Source organism: Pelodiscus sinensis, chromosome 6 (assembly GCF_052426305.1).
Source record: "Pelodiscus sinensis isolate ZL-2025 chromosome 6, ASM5242630v1, whole genome shotgun sequence".
NCBI lineage: Eukaryota > Metazoa > Chordata > Testudines > Trionychidae > Pelodiscus > Pelodiscus sinensis.
In genome coordinates, this window is record NC_143057.1 from 110,611,994 (window position 1) to 110,629,983 (window position 17,990).

Consider the following 17,990-nt stretch of genomic DNA (forward strand, 5'->3'; position numbering starts at 1 on the left):
AAATATTTTGTGACACCAGCTACAACAGTGCATGCAAACACCTGTTCTCACTTGCAGATGACATTGTAAACAAAAAGACAGCATTATCTCCCGCAATTGTAACCAAACTTGTTTGAGCAATTGGCTATACAAGAAGTAGAGTATTGAGCATTGTATACTATGTTGAAATTGAAATGAATATATTTGAAAATGTAGAAAACACCCAAAATGTTTAAATACATGGTATTCCATTATTGTTTCACAGAACAATTAATTGCTCGACTAATTATTTTAATTGTACAATTAATTGTGATTACTATTTTAATCTCTCGACAGCCTTACTCTAAATATAAAGCCAATCTTTCTAACATCCAAGGCATGACAACAGGTATCCTGCAAAGAACTATGCAGAAAAAACACTGGTAGATGAACAGGTTGGTTAATATGAAACTCCAACAGTACCTTAGGTAAAAATTTAGGGTGTGGACATAAATATATTTTATTGTTTGAACACCATAAACTGATGTTCTACCACCAAGGCTTCAATCTCTCTGATTCTACAGGCTGACATTATGGCTATCTAAAAGGTTTCTTTCACAGATAAATGGAGCAGAGAACAGGTTGCCATTGGTTCGAATGAACATCTCATAAGCTAACTGAAATCCTGGTTGAAGTCTGAGGGTGGGCTGGCAGGAAAGGCTTGGTATTTACCAGAGGTGGTTTTTAATCAGGTAAATCATGTTTTTTACCATGCCTAGAAAAACTAGTTAGTCACAGTATGCAAGATTTTCTATTTAAAAAAAGTCTTCATTTACACTTAATACTAGTTACATATTCATAATGTGATTTCATAAAGTAGTGGCTTCAGAGATTAATTTAGGGTTATAGAAAGCAGGAACCTTGGTCTCTCTGCTACAGACAGACAGGTCCTAACTCCATCTGACCTTAAGTAAGGGAATGGTACTGACACAGTACTGAGGATGCTGTAGCCAAGGCATATGGTATTATCAATAGAGAAGGGGAGGCTAACAACCAATGTTCCCTCTAATCTTTTCCATACATGTGTGGAATACAATGTTTATGTGCACCAAGGCATGTGCAAATGTGCATCAATAGAACAGAAACAACAAACAAAAAACCTAGTTTTGGGTGCTCTGCTAATCAGCTAGACGACATTTGAATCTCTACTAAGTGGCCACACAAGCACACAGCTTAAGGGGAAAACTGCTAACAACACAGATGTCTGTGGTGTGTGGCGCCATTGTCTGCTTGTTTCTGAGGGTGCTAAATGGGTAGGTACTTGTAAAGGGCTAAGCCCAATTATGTCACATTTGATGCTTATGCATGTGCTCATTGAGCAGTGGCCCTGTCTGAACCATATCTCTCCTTCAAGCTCTGTGACCTTCCAAATCCACCAGTACTAAGCTGAGAGGTTGAGACTTCAGAGACTATACATCTCGGAGGGCATCTGGGCTGTTTTGGAACTGACTTTTTAAGATGAAAGTCTACATGCCTCTTTTTAGAAACCTTAGCAGAAGCTTCCAAAATCTTCCCTTTTTTTAAGGGGAAGTGTTTGCCAAGGCTGAAGCAGTGTTGGATCTGTTCAGGGACAGGTCTACTGGAGGTTCATCTAATCAGACTCAAAAACTGTCAAAGGGAGCATTCCATCATCAACAGTCTGAGTTTAATCTCCCTTTCTTTCACAGAATCATAGGGTTGGAAGAGACCTTAAACTGGATTTGAGAGCCAGGCAGAAGTTGCACTTCTGGGAAATATGGGACTCACCCAAGCAATGGACACACGTACAATCACTATTAATAACAAGTAGAGACTTTTGGCAGGAGGAGGAGCATTTAAAACTTGGTGAGCCAGGTATGCCCTTCCTGGAAAATAAGCTTCCCCAAGGGAAGGGAGAGGAACAAAACAATCCTCTCATTACTATCTCTAACTAACTAAAACTATCACTAATAACTAACCAAAACTAACTAAACAACAACCAGAAGAAAAAAACTGTATTCATGATGAATACAACATGTAACAGAGATCTGTAATTTACAACAATCACACTAATCTGCTCCCCCTCCCTCTGCAAAAAAAAGTAATTGTTTCCTCTACAACCAAACTGTTAAAGAAGTGGGAAGGGAATGGAAAAAGAATCAGAAATCAGTTTAGCTAATAAAAATTTTATAACTTTTTCAATCATTCCCTCTGTGTTGGAACAACCATTGGTATTGACTAAATAATCCTACAAGTAACTGAGGGCTATGAGAGACTTTCAGTAGAAATTTAAAAAGCTAATCAACATAAAAGGAAAAAGGAAATCAATATGAGAAGAGGAAAGAAAAAACAGAGCACAAAATTGAAATAATCAGTAACAGCATTACTCTTTATAAAGCAATATTAAACTGTTTAAAAACAACTGTTTCTACTTTAGCATTCATTCGTTTAATTTTGAAGTTTCAATAATTTACCTTTCCATGTTCTTTCCTCATGTGGGATATGTACACATCTCTCTGAGTGAAGAGTCGATCACATTCCCAACACGTCCAGCCAGGATTGGTTACTTTTTTGGGTTCTGCTTTCTTTGCGGGAGAGGGAGATTTCTTCTCCAGCTTTTCTGTTCCATTGATGGATTTTGTGTCCTCTTTGTTATGACTGGCTGAGTTTTGAGTTGCAGGTTTAATGCTCAGGGGCAAATTTATACCCAAATTTGGGGGGCCTTCAACACTTTTCAATGTTCCATGCATAGACTAAAATATAAAAAATAAAAATATTACAAAACAGTTGAAGCAAAAACAAGGTTGTAAAGCAAACAAGCAACATGAAAAATGCATAGACAAGTGAGAGGTTTAATCTGCTCTTGAGAGGGGATCAGGTAGAAGCTTTCAAAAAAGGCCTTCTTTATCCTGATTAATTTGAATTTTCATTTTACTTGCACAATAAAGTAGGTCAATCTTCCCTAATGTGAATCATCTGATATAATAGTTTAGCTTATGGTTTCCTGTAAACACGTTCGCTTTGACAGAGTTTGGCTAGTAATATGAGGAAAGAGATACAAGTAAAGATATCTTCTGAAAGATCAGATAATTCAATTAATAATCCCTTTCAACTAAGAATTTGCCAATCAGGAGATCAGCTTCACATATGAAAATCTTGCCTTCCAAATGTTAATACTCCCATGATCTCTTATGGTGTACATTACTTTTGCCTTTCTGGTTTGTGTGTTCAGCCATTCCACATATAATCACTCAATCTTAAATCTGGGCTGAGCAAATAGTCAGAAGCCAAAACCATTCAATGTATTGTTGAACCAGAGGAAAGTGATACTCAGATATAATTCTAATACTTTAACAAAGCCAAACTATCTCATATCAGGCTTTTCTTTGCAGGCTAATCATATGATTCCCATGGATTATTTGCCAGGTACTTTGCAAATGTCATACTCAGCTGTGCTGTGGGACAGAACTTTCTGTTTCAAAACCAAAACTGTGACTAAAAAAAGATAAGGTGCTTTCTCTTTACCAATCTGACACCCAAAAAGAATGGTTAACTTCTTTTAGTGCATCTAAATAAAATACTTGTTATGATAATGAAAACTATTCCCACTGTCAGTTGACAAAAATTCTGTGAAAAATAAAAGAGAGACTTAATTTCTGCAGTGTGGAGAAAAGGTATAAAAGACTCATTTTGAATTATTCTTCATATTTTCAATTTAAGATTAGGATGGCAGAGTCAAATGTGTCATTCTTTACATATCATATTATATACCAAAAAACTACTTTAAAGTTTCAAAGTTAAGCACTCAAAAGGATATGTAGGCAACCTTAATTCAGTCTTTTTATTAGTAGGAGCAGGAGGCCAATTGGGCAATGCCCCACCAGTGGGAACACTCCACAGGTGTACACCAGGGCACTGGTGAATTGCACTCTGACTCTCGCTCTTGGGACCTTCGGACAAGGACCATAGTGGGGTCCTGCATGCCTACTTCCCCAAGTCTAAAGTGCGTACACTCTGCACTGTTGAGAACTGGCAGGATGTTCCCCTGGACAAAGAACAGTGCCGCAGAGATGGGAACCTGTGCGTAGGTCCCCAAATGGGTTTTCACTTTAGACCAGGGAACCGCTGACATGGTGGAACTGGACACCGCATGATGGGCAGCTACAATCCTTGGCCGGGACCAAGCGCCGTGGGGAGCCCGGCTGCTGCAGAGCTCAGCAGGGGTGGCATCTGGGCTCCACATGTGCTTGGCCCCAGCTGAGCACCGCAGTAGCTGGGCTCCACGCAACGCTTGGCCCCAGCTGAGCGCTGCAGTAGCTAGACCTCTACTGAGTGCTGCAGCAGCTGGGCTCCACGTGGCTTTTGGCCCTGCCGAGCACTGAAGATGCATTCAGCAGGGGTCCAGCTGCCGCAGTGCTCAGCTGGGGCAAAGTGCCATGTGGAGCCCGGATGCCGCAGTGCTCAGCAGGGGCCCAGCATGTTGCAAGGAAGCGCTCTGCGCTCAGCTGGAAGATAGCGGCAGGACTAGGTGAGGGGGGCAAGACAGGCACAGGGGACTTTGGGGGTGGAAGGCTCTAAGAGGTGGGGGGGCTGACACTGAGGGACACTGTGACATCCAGGATAGGGAGCTGGCACTCAGGAACTCTGGGGGGTGGGACTAGTAGTGAGGAGGTTAGGGGGGCAGGGCTGGCACTGGGGACAGTGCTAATATTGGGGATTGGGGACTGGCATGGGGGGAGGGGGAACCTGGAGGAACTGGGTGCAATGGGGCTCTGGGAACAGGAGGCTGCAACTGAGGAACTCTGAGGATGAGAGGCTGGCACTGGGGGGGCTGGGTGCAGGGGTCTCTGGAGGCAGTGGCTGACACTAGGGGGTAGTGGAGGATGAGGGGCTCTAGGAATCAGGGATGGGAGTGGGGCTTTTTATTCCGGGGACCAGCAAACCCATTCATAAAGTTTTGGCGCACTGGCAAATATTCAAATGTTACTGGTCTGCCAACAGTTTGAGAATGGGTTTGCCAGTCCCCCATATAAAAAGGTTGGGAACCACTGCTGTAATGGGCTGAGCACCATCAATTCCCAACTGACGTCAATGAAAGCTGATAACTTGCTTACACTATAGGAGATGCCAATCACTTAGCAGAATGGGGCCCATAAATCTCACTGTGATCAGTACTATTTTTGTAATATTATATTTTACGTGCAATACACACAGTCACTGGTAATATATAAAATAAGAACATTCACACATAAATCTAGTTAGTGACTAGAATATACAGATTCTATATTTAAAGTGCTTAAGGAGTACTTAGCTGTGAATATCTCTAAGAATGACCACTATCTAGTTCTTTCAGTAGTCTCCTTGTAATTTTGTGCTTTTCCATGATGATTTCATGTAAGGCTTTAAACATGACAAATGCTGTATAAAAATTCAAATAAAAGGAGATGCCCACACACCTTGATATGATCCATCATAAGTTGCTTCTGTGCATATAAAAGAGAACAGTCTGGACACTTGAAAACAGACACCTTCTGGTTTTCAATGTGTTGATCAAAGTGACGATACAGCAAGGGTTGCAGGGTAAACACAGTGTCACACATGGAACATTTATATATTATTCTAAAAACAGAAAAAGTTCAGTAAATAGAAGTCAGTCGTCCTGATCAGATATCAACAGGAATTACTGTGTTAGTTTTCTCCTCATCACGTGTGAAACCAAGTGTATGTTATACATGAACATATTAGTTGGTTGTGGAAAATCGAAAATGATAAACTAATTCAAGAATATTCCTCAGAATGAATGTAAAGCAGCACTCAAACAACACAGTGTTATAATCGAAACTCAGTGCCCCATGTGACTGATGGAAAAACACGGAGCAATGGTCTTAAGTTATAGTGGGGGAGGTCTAGGTTGGATATTAGGAAAAAATATTTCACCAGGAGGGTGGTGAAGCACTGGAATGGGTTACCTAGGGAGGTTGTGGTATCTCCATCCCTAGAGGTGTTTAAGTCTCAGCTTGATAAAGCCCTGGCTGGGTTGATTTAGTTGGGATTGGTCCTGCCTTGGGCAGGGGGCTGGACTTGATGACCTCCTGAGATCTCTTCCAGCTCTATGATTCTATGATTCACACCCATGTAACTATTATGCAGAAAACCAGCAAATGCTTCTGACAAGATTTCCCCAACATACATATCTTTATATCTTTAATTCACATGTATAATAAAAGGGCTGTTGATCTATCTGACTTTGGAATTCAAAGGCACTAACTTGAAGGGGTTACTGATTTGATCAAAAGTGTTAACATGCTTAAAGCAGAGTTCACTTTTGGTTTAGCAGTGTCTTCTCAATTTCTTAAATTATTTGCCCAATATCTCCAATCTCTTTGTAGCTAATATTTTCCTAGAAGACAACCTCTCTATTTGGAAATTTATAATTTTTGAACTGTTACCTATCTATTTCAAAGCATTGTACAGAAATGACCAAAGCACAGCTTCTACAGGCCTGCTGGAAATAGCAAAAGCCAATTGTGTAATGTTGATAGTACATGGATCAACTTCCTTTCTATATTACAGCATTCTAATCAATATGTTAACTACCAACAGAAGCATGTTATAATGAGTTAGCTGACAATTAAGTCATAAATAAATTCATCCACACTGGTGAAGAATCTAATTTGGTAATTAACAAGGACCAAACCAGGCTGAAATAGTAAGGGACATTGTTATAGTTGTTTCTGAAGGCAAGTTAAAATGACAGCATAAAAATGCTTCCTAAACTTAAGGAAAAGTTATAAAATAATCTTGAAATGGATATAATTTCAGCGGAATTCTGTCAACCCATCAATAAGTAATAAAGCAGAATTAAAACTGGGACGTGCTAAAGAAATTGAGAGAACAAATAAGTTCACTGAGAGGGTCTAAGTCAGGGATAGGCAAAAGCCTCTAAGCAGGCTAGATCTGGCCTGTGCCGCAATTCCAGGCCCCGCCCCCTAGCGCATTGCCTGTGAGCCAGGGATGCGCGATCCCTTTTAACAGCTTTTATTTAAAGGGCTTGTGCCTTCCCTGGGCCTGTTGGGCAATGTGTTGCCTGGCAGCCATGGGGAAGGCGCGAACCCTTTAAATAGCAGCAGTTGAAAGGGCTTGCGTGTCCTGGCTCCCTGGCAACGCACTAGCGGCACCAGAGCTGTGAGCCTTTTAAATAGAAGCAGTTTAAAGGGCTCATCTTCCAGCCCCGCTGCTAGCGCGTTGCCTGAGAGCCGGGACATGCAAGCCTTTTCAACTGCTTCTATTTAAAAAGCTCATGGCTGCGTTGCCTGGCAGTCATGTGGCAGGCACAAGCTCTTTAAACAGAAGTAGTTGAAAGGGCACTAGCGTCCCCGGCTCCCAGGCAACGCATTAGCAGCGAGGCTGGGAGCAGTGAGCCCTTTAAATAGCAGGAATTGAAAGGGCTTGCAGCACTCAACCCCCACTAACATGATGCCTGGGAGTCGCAGAGGAGGTGTGAGACCTTTCAACTCCTGCTATTTAAAGGCCCACCCCTTCCACCTGAGGTCCTGCCCCTTCGCCCGAGGTCCCACCCCTTCCAGGGCGCCCCACGACCACATCACAAAGTTTTGAAGTGGCCCGTGTTCAAAAACTATTGCCCACCCATGGTCAAAGTAGAGCTAATATCACATAATAATGGTTTGAGATTATGGCATTTTGCCAATGATTCTGCAAACAAAATGAAATAAGTTATGCACTATTTTTTCCTCATGTTTTTGTGTTTGTTTTGACTATTTGTACGTTTGACTCTATATATTATTTTAACTTTTAAATTAAAAAGCACTGTCAAAATTGGTAGGTCCAAAATTTATCCTCTTTTTTTATATACCGTATTTTCCGGCGTATAGGGCGACTGGGCGTACAGGACGACCCCCTATCTTTTTAATTAAAAGATAGGGTTTCATCTTATACCCCAGCGCCCCTCCGCCTCCTTTGCTCCCGGTGTCCCTGGTCTGCTGGAGATGGTCCCCAGCAGACCAGAGGCACCGGGAGCAAAGCTGCCAGGAGCGCCTGGGCTGCCCCCCCACCCCCCGGAGCCCCTCCGCGGCTTTGAAAGCCTCGGGGGAAGCCGGCGGGGGGGCATCCCAGGCGCGCATGGGCTTCCCCCCCGCCGGAGCCCCTCCGCGGCTTTGAAAGCCGCCGCGGAGGGGCTCCGGCGCGGGGGCAGCCCATGCGCGCCTGGGATGCCCCCCCGCCGGCTTCCCCCGAGGCTTTCAAAGCCGCGGAGGGGCTCCGGCGGGGGGGCAGCCCATGCGCGCCTGGGATGCCCCCCCCGCCGGCTTCCCCCGAGGCTTTCAAAGCCGCGGAGGGGCTCCGGCGGCGGGGCATCCGGCGTACAAGACGACCCCCGATTTTTGGGGGATGTTTTTTAACATCAGAGGTCGTCTTGTACGCCGGAATATACGGTATCTATTTATAAAGCCCATGTAATTCACTTTTATTTCTTCAGAACTGTTATAATTTTTTACAAAAAGAAAAGAAAGTGGCATATGAAAAGGAAAAATCCATATAAGCATAGAAATTGCCATACTTTATCAGACCAGTGATTTAACTAATCTTGTATCCACTGACAATGGTAGTAGTAGCCACTTTACAGAAAAGATAAGTATCAAAATTTCCCTAACAGTTTTCATCGTCAATGATTCTAAATTTTACTTTTAAATGTTAAACATAATTTTCCAATGTTAATAAATATTTAGTTGAATCTTACTGGTGCTGGCCAGGTACCCAGTCAGAACACCTGAGCTGAATATTGGAGAGAGATGCAGAGGAAAGAAATATTTCCCTTGACACATGGCTATTTTGGACATGTTACCTGCACATTATTTATGCCCTATGGATGCAGTAGCCCTGAACACATCATAGGGGAAGGAAAACCCAAAGATTCACATGGCAATGTGTTCACCTTCCACTGTTTGGCACTGTGTAACTTTTATAGGGGGGTCTATGCTCTCAGATGTAGTCCCACTCTGAGCTCAACAGAAATGCAACAGAGAAAGGCAGTTTAAAATGGTAGTATTTCATTCACAGCATTCCTCATTTTAATCCAAGACAATACAGAGCTACTTACTAGCAAGAGTACTTGAATTTTTCATTTATTCATATATTTTGTAAAGATGATGTATATTTTCCATCAGTAAGCACAGGTAGCATGTATCCAATATCTATATTTTGTGATGTGACTTATCTCTGACAAAATGTTTTACAAAGCTAATTGGTAATTATAACCAGGTTTGGAAACTGAGATACAAGAAGGTAAAGAGACTTGAACAGAGTTACACAGCAAGCCATTGGCTCACTAAACAATTGCCATCCATGGCAGCATTAGTGACAGAACACTTGAATCCTGACACCTATCACTAGCCACTTGACTACACTAAGGCCTTGTCTACACTAAAAAGATTGCCGCTTCTCTTACCAATGTTTGCTAAACCAGCTAACATTCATAGAAGAAAATAAGTCAGAGAATCACAATCACTGATAAAGATTTATCTTTAAAAATATCAGATTGTTAATGTACACATTTTAAATAAACATTTAAGTTAATGTTACTTGGCTTTTGCAGAAGTACATAATCTTCCTAATAGGAGTCCATATTCTGAAGTTTAAGTAAACAGGTGAATCCAATTGTTTACAGGAAGTCCCCGGGTTACGTACAAGATAGGGACTGTAGGTTTGTTCTTAAGTTGAATCTGTATGTAAGTCGGAACTGGCGTCCAGATTCAGCCGCTGCTGAAACTGACCGCCAGTTCTGACTTACATACAGATTCAACTTAAGAACCCCAAGTCAGCTGCTGCTGAAACTGATCAGCAGCTGATTCCAGGAAGCCCGGAGCAGAGCAACTGTGCCTTGGGCTTCCTGTAGTCAGCGCTGGTCAGTTTCAGCAATGGCTGACTTGGGGACGTCTGGGGCAGAGCAGCTGGGGTGCTGCTGGGTTGCTCCAGTAGCACCGCTCCTCGGCGCTACTGGACCAACCCAGCAGCACCCCAGCTGCTCTGCCCCAGGAGTCCTGATTCAGCCACTGCTGAAACTGACCAGCAGCGGCTGAATCAGGACGCCTGGGGCAGAGCACTTGGGGTGCTGCCGGGTTGGTCCAGTAGTGCCCAGAGCGGCACTGCGGGACCAACCGGCAGTGCCCCAGTTGCTCTGCCCCAGAGTCCACAACAAAAGCCTGGTCTGCTGGGGGGGGGCACACTAGCTGCGCCCCCCCCCCCCCCCAGCAGACCAGAGACACAGGGAGCAAAGCGGCAGCGGGGGGTGCCTCGCCTCTGAGGCTTTGCTGTGGCCGGACCGCTTTGCTCCCGGTGCCCCTGGTTTGCTGTAGACGGTCCCCAGCAGACCAGGGGCACCGGGAGCAAACCCGCAGCTGCGGCGGGGTCCCCGCGCTTCTGAGGCTTTGCCAGAGCAAAGCCTCAGAAGCGCGGGACCCCCCGCTGCTGCGGGTTTGCTCGCGGTGCCTTTGGTCTGCTGGGGACCGTCTCCAGCAGACCAGAGGCACCGCGAGCAAACCCGCAGCAGCGGCGGGTTCCCGCGCTTCTGAGGCTTTGCTCTGGCAAGGCCTCAGAAGCGCGGGACCCCCCCCACCCCGCTGCTGCAGGTTTGCTCGCGGTGTCCCTGGTCTGCTGGAGACGGTCCCCAGCAGACCAGAGGCACCGCGAGCAAACCCACAGCAGGAGACGGTCCCCAGCAGACCAGGGGCACCGGGAGCAGCTTTTCTCGCCCCGGAGCTCGAGGTGGCTGATCGCTGCCTGTGAGCTCCGGGGCGAGAAAGCCCCGTCGTAAGTGCGGATCCGACATAAGTCAGGGGACTGCCTGTACAAATAATTTCAGCCACATTTTCAAAGTTAGGTATATAGAACTAAGCACATATACTTGAGAATCAAACAAACGATGTGAGTCAATACCAAATGTTTCTAGTTAGGGCCCTGATCAAACAAAATACTAAAGCACACTAAAATACTAAAGGGCTATATTTGATCATGACCTAAGTTGCTATTGCCTGTGACAAGGTGTATCAACTCCACAGTGAAGCGGATGGAGTTGCCATGGCCAAGCTGTCTGAGAGGGGCCCACCCCTACAGCCCTGCTGGCTATGCTCCAACTGAAGACTGATTATAAAGCCTTCTGGAACAGCTCAGTTGGGGCTGACTGCTGAAGGGGAAGGAGGCACTGAGGGAGCTCCAGCAGAGGAAACTATGAGAGGTGCTACCAGAGAAGCCACAGGAACAGAGTGAGAGTAGAGAGAGGACATCTGCCAGGATCTGGTAGGAAGTAGCCCAGGGAGGGGAATTGCTCAGCATGTTGTGGCAGGATTCCCCACTGAGAGAGCAGTGGACTGCACCACTGTCAACAGGGCCCTGGGCTGGAACATGGTGGAGAGGGAGGGCCCAGGTTCCCTTACCCCCTCCTTACATATCTCTGCATGCATGGAGCTTCACCAGTGCATATTGACTGAGGCCACTGCATCGTAATACCCAGAGTACAGGGACTACTATATAGACTGAGGCCATGGGTAGGGATGTTAAATTTTGATTAATCAACTAATTGAGTATTCGATGAAATTTCCATCAACTACTCAATTAGTCAATAAGGGGTGGGGTGGGGCTCTCACTATCTCCGCTGCGCCTCTGCCTTTTAAATGTAATAAGAGCTGTCCACAGCTTCCTACTACATTTAAAAAGCAGAAGAGCAGCGGGGACTCAAGCAGTCCCCACTCAGCTTGGGTTCCGCCTCTCCCTTTCAGATGTAGCAAGAGCCTTGCTGGATAGAGGCAGTAAAGGGTGGGGAGAGCAACTAGTCGAATCGCTACTCGATTACCTGATAGGCATATGCTTATTGGGTAGTTGACTAGTGGCTTACGTCTCTAGCTGTGGGGCTGTAATACCCTGAGTAGAAAGCCTAGTATATTGACTCAGGCCGTGGGGCCGTAATACCCTGAATAGAGTGAATTGTACATGGACTAAGGCTGCTGGGCCATAATACCCTCAGCAAAGGGACTTGTGTATAGACTGAGGCTATTGGGACATTCTAAAAATAGTCTTGGTCTCTCTCAGGCCTCAATCAAAGAGAATAAGTTCGAACACGTGCCTTACTTTAAAGCTCATAAGTAGTCTATTTGAGGTCAGTGAAATGGAGCCTATATGCATGCATGTGCTAAATGTCTCCTTACAAACATTATGTCTCAACATATGTATGCACTTATTTCAATCAGTGAAAATCTGGTCAATAGAAATTCTAAGCTTTTCCTTAGAACAAATAAACCTGGAATCTATAAGTAATACTAAAAGACAATTAGTAATTTTAAAGGTGTCTCTACTAGGATATGGCATTACTCCTTCCAATAATTTATTTCTCTATATAAATGACACTTGTGCAATAATGTACTATATTGTGTACTAACCATCTAATCTGATTAATAAATTTGCTTCATAAATATTAATTTCTCCTATCTTTAAAAGAAGATTAGCAATAAAAAGATCTTACTGCTATTCCTAAGAGCTCATATTAGTTACTAAGAAAAAGTCACACCAGAGCTTCTTTAGCCCATAAAGCAAATTAAGTTATTCCCTGATGAGACAGAGGATTGGGATAGAGAATTCAAATAGAAAAAGCCTTCCTTCTCCCCATATGAAAATAATCTCATTTATACCTATTGAGACCCATGCTTCCTAATTTGGTTTTTCATAAAACAGGTTAAAATGAAATTTAAAAATGAAATCATATCTTATTTGCTACATCTGTTCTGATAAACAGCCATTAGTAATACATTTATAAATCATGCAATTCCACTAAATGCCAAGGGCACACACTGCCTTACTTAATGCTTTATCTCCATTAGTTTGTGAAAACAAAACAGACTATATGAACAGGTGACTGCCCCAGTTGCTCTAAAACATCCCTTTGCATATCCCTTTGTAGTCAAAACTTATCTCCATCGTAGGATTTCACTGATGGATCATGGATAAATGCAGATTCAAATGTTGTATCTATGGCTCTGCAAATTTGCAGATAACTGTTTTATATCCAGGGATCATGTTTTTGGATCAGACATCTCATTCACTTCTATCCCATAGGTGCAAGAATACCTCATGTCTCTTAAACAGCAGGACCTAGCAACTTTGTTCATTTGGCATTCTATCTAGGGGATGCCAGTCGCTACATATTCATGAGCCCCCTCGTTGGCCACTTCCTTGAGGGAATAGACAGATGCCACCTGTCAACCAAATGCCCTGTCCTAGCATGATGAGACCTTAACCTAGTTCTCTCCAGACTTATGGGACCCCATTTGAGCCCTTGGCCATGCGATCCTTGCTATACCTTTCTGGATAGGGGCATTTTTGATAGCCATTACCTCTGCATTGCAAATGTTAGAGTTTTGAGCTCTAATGTCAGAACCTCCAGTTCAACTTAGGCTCCACGCAGCCTTCCTCCTAAAAGTAGTCTCTCGCTTCCACACCAGCCAGGACATATTTCTTCCTGTTTTTTACCCAAAGCCACACAAGACCCTACAGGAGCAGAGACTATACTCCCTCGACTTCAGGAGGGCCCTTGCCTTCTACACTGGTCGTACAAAGCCCTCCCAAAAGTCTTCTTAACTGTTGTGGCAGTGGCTGACTCCACAAAGGGCTTGCCAATATCATCCCAGTGTATCTTCTCCTAGATCGAAGCTTGTAAACAAACGTGTTATGACTTTGGCCAAGGTTTCTGCCTCATTTATCACAGCACACTCCACGTGTGTACAAGCCTTCCTGGCTCATGTTCCTCTCCAGGAGATCTGTAGAACTGCGACATAGTCCTCTGTTTATACCTTCACATCACACTATGCCACTGTACACCAATCGAGATAGGATGAGGTGTTCAGCATCACAATGCTCAAGTCGGCAACTCGTTGACTCTGACCTCTCCTCCCGGACAAAGCTTGTGAATCACCTAATTGGAAAAAGCGGTTACTCACCTTTCGTAATTTTGGTTCCTCAAGGTGGGTTGCTTATATCTATTCCATACTCTCTCTCCTTCCCTCTGTCGGAGTAGCCGGCAAGAAGGAACTGAAGAATTCTGTCCAAGGGAGTTCTGTCAGAGGGAAGCAGCTCCGTGAATTTGGCCAGAGACATTGAAGTGTTGTAGGCGCATTTGCTAACCACAGCCTGCTAATTAGCAATACACAGCTGTAACACACATGCCCCAAGTTGAGTACACCTTCCTCCCAAAGAGGTCTCATAGCCTCTCTATTCATGGGGGAATGTCCCAGAAAATCCTGTCACTCTCGCTAGTTTGCCACATCCATGACAAGGGAGTCCAGAGGAGATGGGCATAAAAGTGTTCATACCCTTTTGCAGGCACAATATAGCACCTTTCATTGCACTTAGCAGTTGGCATAATTAAGGCTGGGGTCTGCCTCAAGGTCTTGTTATTTTCTCTTATGTTTTTAATTAGTAGAAGGGATACCAGGGAGGGACCAGAAGGGGATCAAAATGTCCACCATGGGATCTAACTCTTCTGTCACTTGCTCTGCCTTGATTCCTACACCCTGAGCAACCCTGAAAAGCAGTGTTTCAAGACGTGGGGGAATTGCAGTGGTCACTAATGCCTCGTCAGATGCTGATGAGGAGGACACTAAGACTGGGACATGCTCCTCTTTGTTCGGACCCAATACTTCCCGTTGGTCCTGAGAAATTCAGAGGTGGTCTGGTATAGAGGGAAGAGCTGTTGGTGCCAATGCTGATATCGGCTCTGATGCCTGAATTATCATCAGTGCCTGTGCAAGCTCATGGAGAGATGGCAGTACTGCTGACAATGGTGCTGTTTGGTGTCGGTGCCATGGCTACAGGCCTGGGAGGAGGCAACGATGCCAAGGAAGTTGCCAGGTCTGGACCCATGATCAGTGCTGGAGCGGAGATCGGGATCGGTGCTGGGGATGGTGCCATCTTATATAGCCAGAAGATGTGGTGCCATGGAGGGAGGGACAAATGAGGCCGATGCTACCGATGATGCTGAGTGATGGCCTAGGAACCCATCCCGGCTTGGTGAAATGCCCAGAGGGTTCAGAAGGGGCACTGTGGTGCATTCTGCCACTGAAATGGCCTCGGTACCTGCGGCTGACAGTAGTCACAACTGAATTGAGATCTTCTGCTCGAGCTCCTTCTGGATCACTATGACTTGGTTTCTGATCCTAAGGTTTCTGATAGTGAGGACCAGGGATGTGGCCTACCTTTTGGGTGCCGACCAATTGGAGTTAGGTGAGCGACTGGGTTGCAATGATGCCTAGGAGCTTGGGGAGCAGGTGTGCCTAAACTTCATTGCCAACTTCCCTCAAGACTGTACCAGTGGGCAGGTCAACACCATGGGTGCTGGGAGAGGGGAGGAGAATGGCACCATGAAGTGCATCTAATTGTTTGCCACCTGAAATACTTCTGGTAGTGGTAGGGTTTCACCACAGGGGCCGGAAAACCCTCTGGCTGCGGGCTCAAATTCCCTTCACAGGTAGGAGTCAATGTACACCTTCGTGGTGACTTGGTGGAGTAGCCCTGGGGTTGCACATCTCTGGCCTTCAATGAAGACTGACCTTCAAGTGTCTTTTGTTTCTGAGGCTCCAGCAAATGTGATTAGTGCTTTTTCCGATGCTACTCTCCCTGACCTGTGGTTGTGTCGAGAGGAGTTCTTCTTTGGTGCCGAGGTGGAAGATGGCATTGGGGCACTCCACACTGATGAGGAGGTACTTGGTGCCAGGAGGACACAGAATCTCCTCCAATAAAAGCACCTCAAGCTGCTGTTCTCTGTCCCAGTGGTTCCCAACCTTTTTTATACTGCAAACCGACAAACCCATTCACAAACTTCTGGTGTACCAGTAACATCTTATTTGTATATATATTGTGCAACAAATGAATATACAAATATGTAAATAAAATAAAAACCCCAGTCTGTCAAAAACTCCAGCCCCCAGAGCTACCACGAACAGCTGCCTTCAGCTCCGCCAGCCCCCTGCCCATTAAGGTTTAGGAGCCCCTTACCACCAGACCCTTCCGTGCCAGACTCGTTTCCAGAGTCTCACTGCACCCAACCCCACAAGGGCCTCCCCCCAGTGCCAGCCGCCAGTCCCCAATATTAGCCCCATCCTCAGAGCCCCCCAGTGCCAGCCTTAGGCCCCCCACTACTCGCCCTGCCTCCAGAGCCCCCCAGTGCCAGCTCTCCACCCCAGAAACACCAGTGCCTTCCTGTGTCAGCATTCTGCCTCTTAGAGCCCCCCACCCCTTAAGACAACCCACAATTCAGCAGCCCAAGGGCCAGCACAGAGAGCTGGGAGAGGGAAAGGAGGCTTCTTAGAGTGACTCACATGGGGACTTCGGCAGAAAGTGGCAGGTCTCAGCATGTGGGGCGGTTGCACTGTGATTAACGCCTCTGTATTTGCACAGCTATGGCTCCCAGCAGCAACAGGTTGCACAGGAAAATTGCGCCACCAGTCACGGGTCGCTCCCACCAGTGGCTCCCAGGGCTCTGCTGCTGGCCAGGGCAGGGCATAGACAGGGCAGGTGGAGGATGGAGAGGCCCCTGTCATCCCTTCACAGTGCAGCCTGGCAGGACTGGGATCCACGCTCAATGTGTGCAGGGCTGGCGATGCGGCTCTGGCTTCCTCCTTGGAACTGGCAGTTTGTCCTGTGGCAGCTCCCGCACCACAAGAGCTTCAGGCCACCTGCGTGCTGTGCTCTGCCCCGCTGGCTGACGTGACCCTCTCGCCTCACTTCCCCCCTTGCCTGGCTGCAGCATGATTGGGCTGGCACTGCACGGCACCGCCCACTTGACCTCTACCCAAGCTGCTCTGTGGGAAGGATCTTGCTGGGCTCCACGCAGCCCTCACGCTGCATAGCGAATCACATCCAGGAGGCGACTCCGCCCCTGTCAGGCGCTGGTTGGCTGAGAGGCGAGGCAGGACATGCCCCTCCCAACAGCTGCAGTGGAAGGGGAAGCACTGGGTGGTGTTCCACAGCCCTTGCCCCCAGAACAGCTGTGGCCCAGCAGTCTGTGGATTGGTGGTTGGGAACTGCTGCTCCATCCTTTCATATTCTGGGATGGAATTTGTTACAGATGTGGCAATGATCTCTCCGGTGGTCCTACCCAAGCACATCATGCAGGAGTCAGGGTCACTTTTTGGCATGCACTTAGAGCAAACCTGACAATTTTTAAGTTCTCGAGAATGTGGCATGCCATGACTCTGGATATTCTAAGGAATGAAGTGGGGGCGCCTCCCACAAACAATAACTACAACTACAGCTATCTGCAGGAATGCTAACTAGAACTGCTAAGAAAAAACGATGTCAAAAACTAGAGATACTAAGAAAAGACACCTGCACAAGCAAGAACTACAGGATGTTCCTCCCTACTCTCACTGGTGGTAAGAAGGAACTGAAGAAGGGGCAGGTCAGCAGGGCATTATATTAGGTGCCATGGAGACACCCGCACTGACCCTACGGGAAAATATTGCTGCTATGCGAATACCTTCCAGCCATCATGCATATGTGCATACACATACCTAATTGGAATACACATGAATAAGCACTCAAAGAAGAACCAGCTGCTCTAAGAAGCAGTCATTTAAGTCAAACTTTTTCTCTCCATCTTGTCCTGAGGTGATGTGTATCCAGTGAATATAAAATCCTCCATTATTATTGATTTTTTAAAAAATGTTATAGCCTCTCTAATCTCCTTTAGCATTTTACAGACACTATTACCATTCTGGTCAGGTAGTTGGTAATATATCATAGAATCACAGAACACTAGAACTGGAAGGGACCTTGAGAGATCATCAAGTCCAGTCCCCTGCCCCCACGACAAGACCAAGCACTGTCTAGATCATCCCTGATAGATGTCTAAGTATGTATATCTATGTAGTACTATATCCTTAGTGCTATATTTGTATTGTTAGAGCATGGAATTACTATCTATAGAGATTTTATGGAACAGTTTGGTTCATTTA

General features: G+C 45.6%; 1 protein-coding gene across 17 annotated transcripts in view; it reads right to left on the reverse strand.

Annotated features, from left to right (window-relative positions):
- The window catches only part of ZNF532 (zinc finger protein 532), a 99,056-nt gene that overhangs the window by 16,760 nt on the left and 64,306 nt on the right, over nucleotides 1–17,990 (reverse strand). For all 17 annotated transcript variants that reach the window (XM_075932609.2, XM_075932607.2, XM_089779446.1 and 14 more), the window contains 2 exons: nucleotides 5,433–5,595; nucleotides 2,451–2,729 (listed from right to left, as the gene is read on the reverse strand). In XM_075932609.2, coding sequence (XP_075788724.1) covers nucleotides 2,451–2,729; nucleotides 5,433–5,595 — 442 coding nt within the window. The remainder of the gene's footprint in view (nucleotides 1–2,450; nucleotides 2,730–5,432; nucleotides 5,596–17,990) is intronic.